Genomic DNA, 14,410 nt, shown 5'->3' with positions numbered 1-14,410 from the left:
CACTTTGCCGAATTCAGTAATTCAATAATCTGCCTTTCAAGTTTCCCTAGCGGCGGTCTAACTTTAGTTAGTACTCGCACCTAATAAATCCTGCATCAATTTTTTCCGTTTCTCCAACTATTTACCTGCCATGCATGTTTTAATGCATAATTCATCCCAAGAGATTAAAGAACAGGGGTTCAATTCTACGAGTTTCGATGGATTTCTATATAAATACGAAGTTCTTAAATTTCTCTCCGCATTGTACCCTAGAATGTAGAAAAGTACTTCCTCCATTCAACTCCAATCTACCATATTTCCATTTCCATCCATTCAATTCCACTCTACCACTTTCCTAAAAAAGCAAAACAAATGACAATTCTATCCTAATTGCTTTATCTTATTTACAGAAAATGCCACTGGTTGGCCCACACTTAATTACACTCAAATCCTTCTCTTTTTCTAATCTGGCCCAATTAACAACTCTAACCCAATCCACACACACTAATCCTTCCCTCCAAATTTTACTAACCCAACCCACTATACCCCTTAAATCGTTCAAAAAAAAATTCCCAAACTCACCCACCTCATTCATTCCTCCATCAGCCCAACTACTCCTCCATAACTCTCTAGAAACTTCATTACTCCCTCATTCAATCCTCAGAAACCCTAAAGCCATCCTCTCTTCCTCTCTTCCTTATTCCGCCTCCATCAATCCTCAGAAACCCTAGATCTCCCTAATTCCGTTTTCATTTCTCTTCTTTAATCTCCCTCATTTCCTAATTTTTCTTCAACTATCTCCCTCATTAACAACATGAAACCTCCTCATCCAAACTGTGGTAATGATTGTATGCACTGTGTCTTTTATCGTTATCGTGTTGGGTTAGTAGACGATGAAGGCGATGATGATTATGATGAATCTGCTCCTGAATCGCCTCCTCCAACCCATATCGTTCCTGATTCGCTAGATCCTGATGATTTGGGGACTGAAGTTGAAGATACAGTGTTCGATGATGGTAGTGATATCATTCCAAAGTCCCCTGAGAACGTTGCTCCTTCAAAGTCGCCTAAAACGCCTGAGAAAAGGACTTTAAACGAAGTTGGTGGTGGATCTGATGACCCTGATAGTCCTTGCACAAAGTATGTAAATCGGTATTTGAAGAGGATGGCTGATAGGCATCCTAAAAACACCTGATTTTATTTAAGCAGTAATTACTTTAAGGTTTTGGTATATTTCCTAACCCCTTCACTTTTTGTGTATTTTGATTTTATTTATTCGTATATTACTGCTGGGTTAACTGCTCTTAGGAGATTTTTTGTATGATTTTTTGTATGATTTTTTGTATGCTTTTTTCTATGAATTTTTCTGATAATGATTTTTGGTCTGATAATGATTTTTCTATTACTGCTGGGTTAACTGCTTTGGTTTGTCTGATAATGATTTTTGAAAATGATTTGGTTCTCTGATAATGATTCAATGCTCTGGTTTTGGTCTGTCTGGTTTGTCTGCACTGTTAATGAAACTGAACTGGTAAACTGAACTGTTAATGTTTGCCTGAACTGTTATCTTCTGAACTTTTATGGTCTGTCTGAAACTGAAAGACTTGAATGAAAAACTTGAACTGAAAAACTTGAATAAAAAATGAATGAAACTGAACTTAATGTTTTTCTGCAATTAAAATTGTGCTGTCTGTCTGGTTTGTCTGCACTGTTAATGAAACTGAACTGTTTTGGTTTATCTGTTAATTAAAATTGAACTTTTAATGAAATTGAACTGTTAATGTTTGCCTGAACTGTTATCCTCTGAACTTTTATGGTCTGTCTGAAACTGAAATGAAAAACTTGAACTGAAAAACTTGAATAAAAAATGAATGAAACTGAACTTAATATTTTTCTGCAATTAAAATTGTGCTATCTGGTTTGTCTGCACTGTTAATGAAACTGAACTGTCTGGTTTGTCTGCACTGTTAATGAGACTTCAATGAAAAACTTGAGCATTGTTAAACTTTAATCAAAATTGAATGAAACTGAACTTAATGTTAGTCTGCAATTAAAATTGTACTGTTAATGTAAGTCTGCACTGTTAATGAAATCGGGTAGTTAACGTTGTCTGTTAATTAAAATTGAACTTTTATGGTTTGTCTGCAATTAAAGTTGAACTTATAAACTTGAATGAAACTGAACTGGTTTGGTTTGTCTGTCTGTTTTAGTTTGTCTGCTCAATGATGAAAATCCTTAATGGTTTGAGAGCTTTTAGGTTATTGCTAGAGTTAAATGTTAAGTGGCCACTATGTTTAAGTAAACAAGCCACCACATGGTCTACCAATGAATGAGTGTGTGTGCCTTTCCATTTCAAATACAGTTATTGATTCTCTATGATGACTATTCCTTAATGGTTTGAGAGCTAAGTTTCTTGTTGCCTTAATCAATTCTGTTTTGTATAGAAAGCATGGTCTATCTTCATTGTGTGTGTGTGTGTGTTGGAGGCTTTTTTACTTTACAAAACTCAATGATGAGGCCATTTAGGCCTGAGAGTTTTGTGCTCAATGATGATGCTTTGAGAGCAAGTGCTTGTATGGTGTAGTTGAATGGAGGAAGTATATGTATAGGAATTTGGCCATTAAATTAAAGTATTTAAGCCACCACATGGTATACAAATGAATGGGTGTGTGTGTTCATCTATTTCAATTACAGTTTGAGAACTCTGTGATGACTGTTCCTTAATGGTTTGAGAGCTTTATTTATTGCTGCCTTTCTCATTACTGTGCTTGTTTGATGATCATGGTCTACCTTCATTATGTAATGCATGTAGGAGGCTTGAATACTTGACATAACTCAGTGATGAGGCCACACTATGCCTGAGAGTTGATGGTCTATCTTCATTGCATTTTCCTGATTTGTGTTGTTGATGTTTCAATTGAACATTAAACTGAACTTGAAATTGGATTCTGAACTGAACTTCAAATTTAACATTGCATTTGTCATTTCATTTTAAACAAAACATTACATTCAAAAGTAAATTGAAGTTTAATGTTCATATGAAACATCAGTTTCAAATGAACATTAAACTAAACATTACATAACTTCAATTGACAATGCATACCACTCTATAATCCTAAAAACTTAACCTTCAACATTGTACCCTAGTGCCTCCATTAGGTTTTCAAGTCCTTCTGTCTTCCCTAATGACTGCATATATTCAATGCATTCTCTTAACAACTCTTCATTGACTACTAAATTCCTTGGTAACATACCAATTGCAGCTAGATGACCCTTCCCCATGTGTGGGAGTGAAAAATTATTATGCCCCTTACGCATCATAATTTCAATCATGACTGCTTGTAATGATAAGAATATGTTGTTGAGTTTGGTAGGACTGTAATCTACGAATGCTTGCATAACTTCATTGACTAGTTCATCAACTGTTTTGTATGCACTAGATGGTTGCAATGACTGTAATGCCTTGAAATATCCAAGATCATTACAGTTTAAATCTGGTGAGTTTGGGGGTTGGAAAACTAATTCAATGTGAAAACCATCTGAGTTTTGTGACCATAAAGTCGTGGTCGTTATTCTTGATATGTGGCCTTGCATTGTCTTGTTGAATGTAAATATGCTTGCTTAAACAGTCTGACCACACACTCTTAATTGCTGGTATAACTTGATTAATTAGACAATTTTTGACAACCTGTTTTGTGATTGAGTCAATTGGCTTAGTTTCCATTGTCCCCCTTGGCCTGTTTATGTTGTTCCTTGCTGCTGGTACTTCATGTTTAAATGGAAACATGCCAATTTTACCATCAAATATTAACTCCCCATCTGCTCCATATATTGGCCTACTAACTGCACACATGAACATGACCTTTGTAAGGAACCTTTTTGACTGGCAGCTCCTATATAGAGGCTCCTCCCCTTCCACAATATACACCTTTTCATTGTCTGAGGTTATGAAAAACCACTTCTCATCCATGTGGATAGTGTTGCTCATCTCATCAAATATTATTTCAGTGAATGGGATTGAATTTAGATCAAGAAATTCTTGCACTTGTGCTCTAACCACCAATGACTTTAGTGAATGCAGTAGCATTTGTTCTTTGTGTAAGTCACTGAGTTTGGGATGTAATGGACTTGAATGAGGCTTAAGTAAACCTTCATTCACCCATGATTGGACTGTTCCAACTGAAACTCCACAATTTTTAGAAACCCTCTCTATGGTGTTTCTTTTAGAACTGTGTAGTGACTTGATATGCTCAATGTCTGGTAGTATCCTTTTCCTATTTTTATTGCCTATTCTTCCACTTTTGACATCAAGTTTATCTCCTACTAACCTGGTTTTTTTTGCAAGTTTCCACATGTTTGAGATGCTTCTATCACTCAACCTAAACCTTTCTGCTGCCTCTCTGATAGCACCAAATGGCAGCTTCCCATCATTAGTTTTTTGAAGAAGGTAGATGGCAACTTCAGTCCTCAAATCCTCCGTCATACACTTGAAAACCATGGCTATGAAGATGTAGTTTTCTGAAGATGGTTATGTAATTTGTAGAACTAAGCCGTGTAATTTTTTTTAAAACTTCAGCACTCTTTTATTTTTTGGATTCTTGTAAGTTATGGACTTGTAAAGTTTATTTTTGTTCCTTTGTTATTGAATGAGCAGGTTAATGTAAGTTGAGAACCACAGTGAATGTGTTATCCAGCTAATTTGAGCTGACATTTTTTTGGGGGAAAATTAAGTCCCACTTGTTTTGGTGGGGTTTTTGAAGTATTGAAATATTTGGTGAAATTTTTGGTGGGAAAATTAGAGCCTAATTAGTTCACTAAAGCAGGTTACTTTATGGACAAAATTTTCTTTCATCACAATTCCCATTGTACTTTTATTATTTCTTTATAAATTTCTTAAGACTTGTGCAAAGAGTACTATGGTAGATTGGAGTTGAATGGAGGAAGTATTTAAAGGTATGATTTCTACGCCTAATTTTTCTTACAAATTTTGTCCCAAAAATATTAGTGCAGATTTATTTCCAATTATTCGAGTTAATTTTTAATTTTAAATCAAGTGGTGGTGTGGATTTCGGATTAAGGTTTTGCTGACGACGTGAGGGTGTGACAGATGCTGTTATGAAATGTATACCATATAATCCTCACACAAGCGTTGTAAATATATAAGAGTTACTCTTTTAATTTCTATTCATTTTTCATGTTTGTTACTGTGTAATATATGTTTTACATTTAAGCTTCATAACATCTTTATATTTATTTTATGATCAAATTTTAGACGCAGCTGCCGGGTTCCGAAAAGCGCAGTCACGGTAACAAGGTGTATAGTATTAAACAATTAAATGGCGAAGATCAGACAAGAAGCTTGAAAGTTGGTAAGGTTAACATTCATTCCTGTTCAATAATATTACAACACACTATTGAAATGTTGATCTTATTTTAATGTGGAATGATAATACTCTGATTCAAATGTCGACAAGGTTGGGGTCTGGCATGGGACAGTGAAATTGGATTATCATGAATAATGTTGTCCTATTGAAGGAGATGCATGGAGTGGTTTATAACATTATTCTCATCCATGGGCTAACAACTGGTTCATATGGAATGTAGTAGTAGAATTTACTCCCTCTAATCTAACCCATTGGTAACATTTTCTTTGGAGGGAGTATTTTAGTCGACCTCCTAAAAGTATCTTGCAACTGTATTACGGAGTATATTCTTGCTTTGTTTGCTCACGGCTCTATGAACATGAGGATATCTACTTTTAGTTTTTGCCAAATTTTCTTCATCTATTAAGATTCACTGTTAATTTTATTACAAGCTTTTACATGTCTCTTTATCCTCATCTTCTCCGTACTATTCATGAGCTTACAAGTAGGGGATTATAATGAGATGTCAAAGGGGATTTATATCTATGTTCTCTATGATTCAGGCTACAACCTGGGAGTCTACCAGCTACGTTTTTCTTTTGTAATTGTTACTAAGCTCAGTGAAACTTCATCGGACAAAGTCAACCCCACACCAAATGAACACTTAGGCTCAATTTTTGACTAAAATTACCAAGAAACAGTGTGGTACAAGCTGCAATCAAATAATGTCAAACTCATGAAAAGCAAAGTTCTTACAAATCTGGTTTTCGTCAGGGAGTCTATATGCTTCATCAGATCTCTAAAGCCTAAGGCGGAGTCATCTCATAATATCGGAGTTCGTTGTTTACACATTGCAGTGCTAAAATATTTATGACAAATAATTGTTAAAACAAAACTTCTTGTATGTTATCTCTTCGGACGGTTAGAAACTCATAATGATACCGAATCAGTTTACTCAATAAGAACAACACTTTTCAAACTATCTACCACTTCTAAACGAATTTACGGAGATGGCTTGGTTCTCTTCTCATAACCAAATAATTTTTGACAAGGCACGTCAAACTATTGTCCTACTTCAACGGTGACTTGACTTCTCAACGAGTAGTCCTAATTTAAAGTGCTAAGGAGATCGACTAATATAAAGCTTTCATAACTTATAGAAAAAGATAGTCTCACACTGTAATGAGACCATTTCAAAGTGCAAGACCGTCTCACAAAGACTCTAGATGCTATTAATATACAAATTTGTCCCTAGAATTAGAATAAATGCAAAAATTATGGGAATACTACGACAATGATGATGTCTAGGAGGTGTTCAATATATTACTTATACCAAATTGTCTATTGTTAAGAGGTGTTCATGCCATAGCAGTTCTCATGTTATTCCAACACTGTATTTTTCCCTTCGATTTATCCACATAAATTTACATAATTTTGATTTTTCTTTTCTTTTATATGACGAATAAAATTACAGATGACTTTGGATATGACTAATATTAATCATGTTATGAACACTTTCTTCGAACTCAAATCATATATGTTGCCCCCAAATATCATAATAACCTAAAGTATAATAGATAAAACAAATGAAACCGCTTCATAGATTCAACTTTAAGACACTTTATTAGTTTATTTCACATATTATTTTTCCGTGAGCGAATTATTGTGTTATAAATATAATTAAAAGGAAAACCAAAATATCTATCATCATCAATATGTCATATTTTAATTACATATACAAGATAACTTTTTAAACGACTTTCATGAAAAGTGGAGTTTGTAAGAAAATAATAATAATAAGGGTTTTTTTGTCAAAAACTACCTTACATTTAGGGGTCTTTGTAAAATAACTACCTTATATATTTTTTTTTGTAAAATGCTACCTTTTATAATTTTGATTTGTATTTTTAATACCTATTGTAATTTTCCGGCAAAAAAAGTCAAATCTCCGGGATTGACTATAACTTACACGTGAGAAGTTCTTTCAAACCCCATTTCCCCTTTTACCTTTTAACCCAAACAATAATCCCCATTTTCCTCATTCTTTCACTGCCTCCTCTACAAATTTATCCTCCTTCATCTCAACCTCTCAACAAAATCAGTAAAAAGATGGTTTAATCAATCACAACTCCTTGCATTTGTCTTGATCATCATCATCATCCATATTCTAAGCTGCTGAAGTTCAGTTGTAGCATTTGACAGGTATTAATTTTGAACCAAAAACCCTATTTTTATTCGAATCTAATTGATTAGCAATTGAATTTTAAAATCATGTGTTTAATTGTTTGGATTTTACTATCTTAGTGTTATGATAGGAAAAAGTTGTGGTAAAAATGTATATAAACACCAGAAAAGTTAACCCTAATTTTAAAATAATTGTTGAGATTAGTGACGATTAATATAATAGATGTATGTAATGACTATTTTATTCGATTGGGTACATGTTGTTTGCACTTTTCAAGACGATTATATCATCCATATGCTTATGCCTTATTTATTTGGGTAAATCATGTATTTTAGTTGTCTGACTTTTGCTTTTTGTTATTATACTTGATTTATTGAATGGAGCGGGTGGATAATCAGAGTTTGAGGGCAAATTTAAGGATTTATCATGGTGGTAATTTTGTCACAAAAAAGTACAAGACTGAATATGTAGGAGGTGGACTACTTATGAAGTTTGATGAGGATGAATTTTGTTACTTCAACTTACTTTATATAGTCAACAATGATTTAAAATTGAAGGAGGGGTATGAAATGTGGTATAGAAGACCAGGTCTAAGCCTTTTTGCTGGCAAGAAAAGGATTGAAAGTGATAAAGATATAGAATCTTTGATGACAACCAAGGATATGAATGGTATTGTGAATATTTATGTGGTCCCTACCCCTCCTTCACCCACCCAGCCTTTATTACAACCAAATGCACTCAAAAGAACCCCTACATCAACTTCCTCAGCCACATCTCTAAAAACTCCAAAAAAAAGCTCAAACACTACCTAAAAGACTACCAAAACTGCAGTGTTTTAGGTCAAAAAATCCTGGTATTCCAAATATATATGCTGAGTATAGGGTAAAAGAGGTACATATTGAGACTTTGGTAGAAGAGGAGGTACAAGACAGAGAGTTTGAAGCTGAGCAACAGGTTGAGATAAATGCAAAGAATCGATGATGAGGATGACTCAGATGATCCAGATGTCATTTTAAGTGAAGGAGACTTTGATGATGATAGTGATGATGATCTGTTTGTTGAGGCTGTTGATGAGGATGTTTGAGAATCGGTGAGTAAAGGGTTGGGGTCTTTGTCAACTAAGGGAGCTCACTAGAGGCATCGATGATGAGGATGATGGAGGCAATCGTGAAGAAATTCACATAAACTCGATGAAGATTTACTTTCGATGATGATGATGAGCTTGCAAGCAATCATGGATCCGATGGTGAGGGTGAGTCCGAGGTAAATAATTATCCTACCTTTAATCCCGACACCGATTTCAAAACACCAATTAATCTGTCTTTGGGATTAAAGTTTCCCACCAATAATGTACTTAGAAAGGCATTGAGGCATCACTCAGTTGAGAATGGTTATGACTATTATTTGCTTCATAATGGAAGTAAAAGAGTGAGTGTTCTTGCAAAAGAAGGTGTGATTGTGTTTGGGTGAGTGGTAGGGGGCTAAGTTGCCACTTGCATTTGTAAGAACAAAAGATGCAACTTTAAGGTTCATTCAAAAAAATTGAAAGATGAGGAAACTTTTCAAATTATGAGCTTAAGATCTTCTCATAAATGTGGATGGACTGATAGAAACAAAAAGTGTATTGCTCTTTATTTGGCTGAAAAATACTTAGACTATTGGAGGCTAGATAGTACAACAAATATTGAGAAGTTTCAAAGACAGGTTATGACTGATCTTGGGGTTGATATAACCTACTGGAAGGCTTATTATGCTAAACATAAAGCATTGAAAATGATTTATGGTGAGTCTGGTGAACAATACAAAAGAGTGTGGGATTATGCTGAGACACTCAAGAAATTCAATGTGGGAAGTTCAGTATTTGTGAAGTTGACTAACATAGATAGGCCTCCACCTGTTTTCCAAAGAATGTATGTATGTTTAGAGGCATGCAAAGCTGGGTTTATTGCTGTTTGTAGACCTATTCTGGGAGTTGATGGGTGTCATTTGAAGGGTCCCTACCCAGGCATGCTACTTGTAGCTGTTTGGAAAGATGGCAATTGTAACATATATCCAGTTGCATGGGCTATTGTTGAGGTAGAAAATACAGCTACATGGATCTGGTTTTTAGAGTTGCTCATAAAGGATTTACAAGCTCTTGGTGAAAACATAACCTTCATCTCAGATAGACAAAAGGTAAAATTTAAATATAGCAACCATAAAATTTGAAAAAAAAATATCATTTGCTACACCAAGCCACTAACTTTCATTTGTGTATGTGTTAGGGTCTGCTTGAAGCATTCAACAAGGTTGTCCCATATGCTGAGATTAGATTTTGCTGTAGACACATTTGGGCTAATTTCAAACTGTCATTTCCAGGTGAAGCATTTAAGCAATGCTTTTGGAAGATTGCACGAGCCTATACAAAGGTAATCAACTATGCATATACACACTAAAATTATCATATATGGTAGTGGCTAATACTTATATTGTTTAAACTTTGCAGGAGGAGTTTGAGAAGTATATGGCAGAGATGAAAGAGATGTCACTGCCTGGTTTCACTTACCTGAACTCAATACCCACTAAGCATTGGGCAAGGCATGCTTTTAGCACTAAGTGTAAGTTTGGTATGATGTTAAATAACTGTTGTGAGAGTTTCAATAATGTACTCAGAAAGTGTAGGGATAAGCCCGTCCTTGAGTTGCTAGAGTGGATAAGGAGGTATGATATGACTAGAATCTGGTCAAAGAATGAGGGAGTAGCAAAACTTGAGGAAAACATAATGCCATCTATTATTAAGCAACTAGGAATTGCTGAGAAGGAATATAGACACTGTAGGATTGAACAATCAGGCCCTCATGAATATGAGGTGGAGTAAAACTTGGACAGATGGATTGTTGACTTGGAGAAAAGAACATGTAATTGCTTCAAATGGGATTTAACTGGGATCCCTTGTGTACATGCATATGCCTGCATTAAGAAGAGAAAGGGGGAACCAAAAGATTTTGTTCATGAAGCATACTCAAAGGAGGTGTATGTAAAAGCCTACTCTTATTTTATCAAGGCTCTCCCTGGTCCAAAACAGTGGGAGAAAACAGATCACCCACAACCAGAGCCACTTGCTTACAGAAAAATGCCAGGAAGGCCAAGCCTTAAAAAAAGGAGAAGAGAAGCTGGTGAAACAGAAGGAACAAGGAAAACTGTGAAGAAGAAGGGGGCAAAGAAAACATGTGGAAATTGTGGCAACAAAGGGCACAACAAAAAAGGCTGTAAAAACCCACCAATGGTCAGACCAGGAAACAACAATGGTCAGACGAGCAATCAACAAGTAAGTCGCAACTCATTAAAAGCACTAATGTATCCCATTCATACAACATTTACAGTAACTAATGCATTTGTTTGATATTTTCTACATAGGAGGTTATGCAGTTAAGCCAAAGTCCTCCACATGGAAGCCAGATTTGATTAAGCCAAGATCCTCTATAACAATGGAAGATAGATTTGATGTTTTTGATATATCTTTTGGACAAGTTGTATGTTTTGCATAAGTTGTATGTTTTGGACAAGTTGTAGGATGTCACCTTTTGTGAAGCAAATACATTGCCATCTTTTGTAATGTAAGATTGAATGTTTCAGGCAAATAGAATTGCCATCTTTTGTAAGACAGTTTTAATGCAATGTAATGTACAATGTTTCAGGCAAATAGAATGTCATCTTTTCAATTGCAACAAGTTTTCCATACAACTTACACCCATCAAAATAACAAGTACTCAAAAGTACACCAACATGAAACAACTCTAAAAAGCAGGAAATCTAAAAAACATTCCAAACTACAACAAAAACAACAACTGCTACAATGAGTAATTTGTACTTCTTCATCTCCTTCTTCAATATCTCCAAGTCTTTAAAATTGCCATTGTACTTGGATTCAAGCCTTGACAAATTCTCTTCAAAAGCTTTCCTATCTTTAACCATTTCATTCATATAATTTTTTAGAGTTCTATTCTCACTCAATAAGTTGTTAATTACCTTTTTTTGCCAAATAGTCATATCTTCATCAACCCATGAGAAAAATCTGCAATTACGAGATCGTGAATGATGGTCATAGTAAGGGCAAGCTGCAAATCGTCGTCCGGGATTGAGGTGCGTCCATGAAGTTTGGACTGTAGCAAGGGATCCACAATAACATTCCATCCTTGAGTAAGCCTTCTTGCCCATGTTGGAAGACCCACTTGACACTAGAAGATTGATGAAATTGTTTTAACCCTAAAAATGTGAAGGAGAGAGAAATAGAGAGAAGATTTAAAGAGAATGATGTAAAATGAAATAAGAGGGAGAAAGAGGAAGGTAAAAAAGAGGGGAAATATGAGGTAAAGTTGCAGGGGAAGGAGAAATATAAAGAACTTCTCACGTGTAAGTTATAGTCAATCCCGGAGATTTGACTTTTTTTGCCGGAAAATTACAATAGGTACTAAAAATACAAATCAAAATTATAAAAGGTAGCATTTTACAAAAAAAAAAAAATATAAGGTAGTTATTTTACAAAGACCCCTAAATGTAATAATAATAATAATAATAATAATAATAATAATAATAATAATAATAATAATAATAATAATAATAATAATAATAATAATAATAATAATAATAATAATAATAATAATAATAATAATAATAATAATAATAATAATAATAATAATAAAAATAATAATAATAATAATAATAATAATAATAATAATAATAATAATAATAATAATAATAATAATAATAATAATAATGCAAACCTTTTACATACCATTTCTCATTTTCCCATATTTATGTTTATATTAAACTTCATAATAATGAGAAATAGATGCTCAAATGTCATGAACTTGATCTTTATTTATACCTATATTAAATTTGATAATAATGAAAAAATAATATTTAATAGCCATAAAACGCATCCTCAATTGTTTATATATTTTTTACGGAAGATAAAATTTGTAAGCAAAAAATTTCTTATCAGTATCATTAGTAGAATGGTATGTGTCATCGATATTATTAAATCGATATTATTAACTAATTTTTTTTATTTTTTTATTGGAAGTTTCATTGGGTTATGAAGTGTTCATCACATTTTCAATTTTGCATATGTGTTTGTTTTGTTCTCATTTAGGTGCTATCAAGATTATTGATTGTGTTAAGCTCTTCCAAGGTAAGTATACTTACATCTCTACGATTTGATTATAATTCTCTCTTTTTTTCACTATTTGTGTTACTTTTTTTAATAGGTATGCTTTATTGAAGAAAGATGATTATAAGGAGAAGTGAAATACTAAGATTGCTGAAACAACTATATTTTACATACTAACTAAAGATTGGTGACATCAACGTGGAATCGTGGATGATTAATAATTTTTTGAGCATTTATTATATATATTTTGAAATATCACAAAAACTCCGGAGACGACGGTCTCTCAATAGCGTTATTGAGAAATCTCTCACATGATGAGGTGAGAGACCCCACTGAATTTCTTTTTTCCCTATTATGTCTCCCACTAAATTAGTGGGAGACGGTCTCTCATGAGTCCTACTGTTGAAATATATGGCTAAAAGGTGGAAAAGTTGAGGGGATGACATAACATTTTTTGTATAATATTGTTTAATAGGTGAAGTATTCGGCAATAATGATCCAATTGTTGTTCAAGTTGTTGCTGCTTTAAAATTTTTAGTTCCTCAATTTATTATTGTATTAGCTTCAATTTTATGGGGGTATGAAATGTTAGTTTTGTCATAACATTTCTAATTGTGTGTTTTATGTTATTTTCATAATTATTGATGAAATTTTGATATCTAATTTGTGAGGGTGATCTATCTTTGGGGATCTTTGTTTGATAATATAGTTTTATTTAATTTGATTATATGAATACTTATATTATTAATTCATTTTAGCTTGCATTGAGTTACTTTAGTTTTGATAGGGGTATCTTAGTATATCTAATGTATGAAATTTTAATTTCTGATAAACTATTGTATAAAAGACTAATTGAATTTATACAACCATTAAAACATGAAAACCGTAAATTGAATTGATCGTAGTATGTTATTGTATTAAATCACTAAAGTATTACACTAGAAACAGGACAACCCGTGAATTTCACGGGTCACAAAACTAGTTTTGGATTAAAAATTTACTTCTTTCTTCTTTCCCTTCCCCATGCACACAGATAACCGCAACACAATCACTTTCTTTCTTCTCTCATCAAAATTTTTCAACTTCCTTTCCTCTCTCATCAAAAACTCCTCATCTTCATCTTCATTCATCTTCATCTCTGCAATAACACAATCACTTTTATTCTCTCTTTAAACCATAAACAACCACAACAACTTTTTTTTCATCATCTTCATCGCCTATTACAGTGGTAGCATTTGACGAGGACGATGGGGAAAAAGCAGATGGCGAGGAGGACACCACTGAAGAAACAAATAGAAAGTATTTCTTCATCTTTAATCGCCATTTTTGGTAACATTTTTGTTTAGTATTAGAAAATTCAAATTAGGTCATGAAAATGAGGTCATACTAATGATGACATTGGCATAAAAATCTTCAAATGAGGGCGTAAATATGAGACAGTAATCAGATTATGTTTTTAGGGTTTTTTTCAAGAGAAATATGCTTTTAATGTGAAGTCAGATTAGGTTTTTAGGGTTTTTTCCAGAAAAAAATGCTTTTTTTGGGGTTTTTTCCAGAAAAAATGTTTTGCATGTAGCACAAAATGGCTTGGAATGTTGATCAGTTTAGGTTGTTAGGTTTTTAGGGTTTAGGATAATTTCTGATTATGTTTTGGTATTCATGGATGACCAGGTGATAAGAAAGGAAAAGGAAAGCTTGGCATGCAAAAGGGTAAAGAGAAGGTCAGATCTG

The 14,410-nt window shown here is 33.6% G+C and overlaps 2 protein-coding genes across 2 annotated transcripts; one reads left to right on the top strand and one right to left on the bottom strand.

Annotated features, from left to right (window-relative positions):
* Nucleotides 1–1,453: 1,453 nt before the first annotated feature.
* LOC141614216 (uncharacterized) lies at nt 1,454–4,477 on the bottom strand. The gene is made up of 4 exons (XM_074432974.1): nt 3,668–4,477; nt 3,108–3,441; nt 2,805–2,937; nt 1,454–1,601 (listed from the first exon to the last, which is right to left on the bottom strand). Exons 1-4 carry the CDS (start codon nt 4,475–4,477, stop codon nt 1,454–1,456), a joined length of 1,425 nt encoding a protein of 474 aa, XP_074289075.1.
* Nucleotides 4,478–8,491: 4,014 nt separating this feature from the next.
* On the top strand, nt 8,492–10,023 carry LOC141614215 (uncharacterized). The gene is made up of 5 exons (XM_074432973.1): nt 8,492–8,605; nt 8,863–8,993; nt 9,138–9,702; nt 9,792–9,885; nt 10,013–10,023. The coding sequence occupies exons 1-5, from the start codon at nt 8,492–8,494 to the stop codon at nt 10,021–10,023; spliced, it is 915 nt and encodes a 304-aa protein (XP_074289074.1).
* The last annotated feature ends 4,387 nt before the right edge of the window (nt 10,024–14,410 follow it).

This window comes from Silene latifolia, chromosome 11, assembly GCF_048544455.1.
Source record: "Silene latifolia isolate original U9 population chromosome 11, ASM4854445v1, whole genome shotgun sequence".
In the NCBI taxonomy this organism is placed as follows: domain Eukaryota; kingdom Viridiplantae; phylum Streptophyta; class Magnoliopsida; order Caryophyllales; family Caryophyllaceae; genus Silene; species Silene latifolia.
The sequence above is the reverse complement of the archived record's forward strand: the minus strand, read 5'-3'. Positions and strand labels throughout refer to the sequence as shown.

What these genes read in the sequence shown, in the direction of transcription:
- LOC141614216 (XM_074432974.1), bottom strand. Translation starts at nt 4,477, where the DNA reads ATGGTTTTCAAGTGTATGACGGAGGATTTGAGGACTGAAGTTGCCATC. An exon ending in TTGACTCAATCACAAAACAG is followed by an intron (nt 3,442 to 3,667) that starts GTTGTCAAAAAT and finishes GGATATTTCAAG; the next exon opens with GCATTACAGTCATTGCAACC. An exon ending in ACTAGGGTACAATGTTGAAG is followed by an intron (nt 2,938 to 3,107) that starts GTTAAGTTTTTA and finishes TTAAATTTGAAG; the next exon opens with TTCAGTTCAGAATCCAATTT.
- LOC141614215 (XM_074432973.1), top strand. Translation starts at nt 8,492, where the DNA reads ATGCAAAGAATCGATGATGAGGATGACTCAGATGATCCAGATGTCATT. An exon ending in GAAGGTGTGATTGTGTTTGG is followed by an intron (nt 8,994 to 9,137) that starts GTGAGTGGTAGG and finishes ATGGACTGATAG; the next exon opens with AAACAAAAAGTGTATTGCTC. An exon ending in TCATCTCAGATAGACAAAAG is followed by an intron (nt 9,703 to 9,791) that starts GTAAAATTTAAA and finishes TGTATGTGTTAG; the next exon opens with GGTCTGCTTGAAGCATTCAA.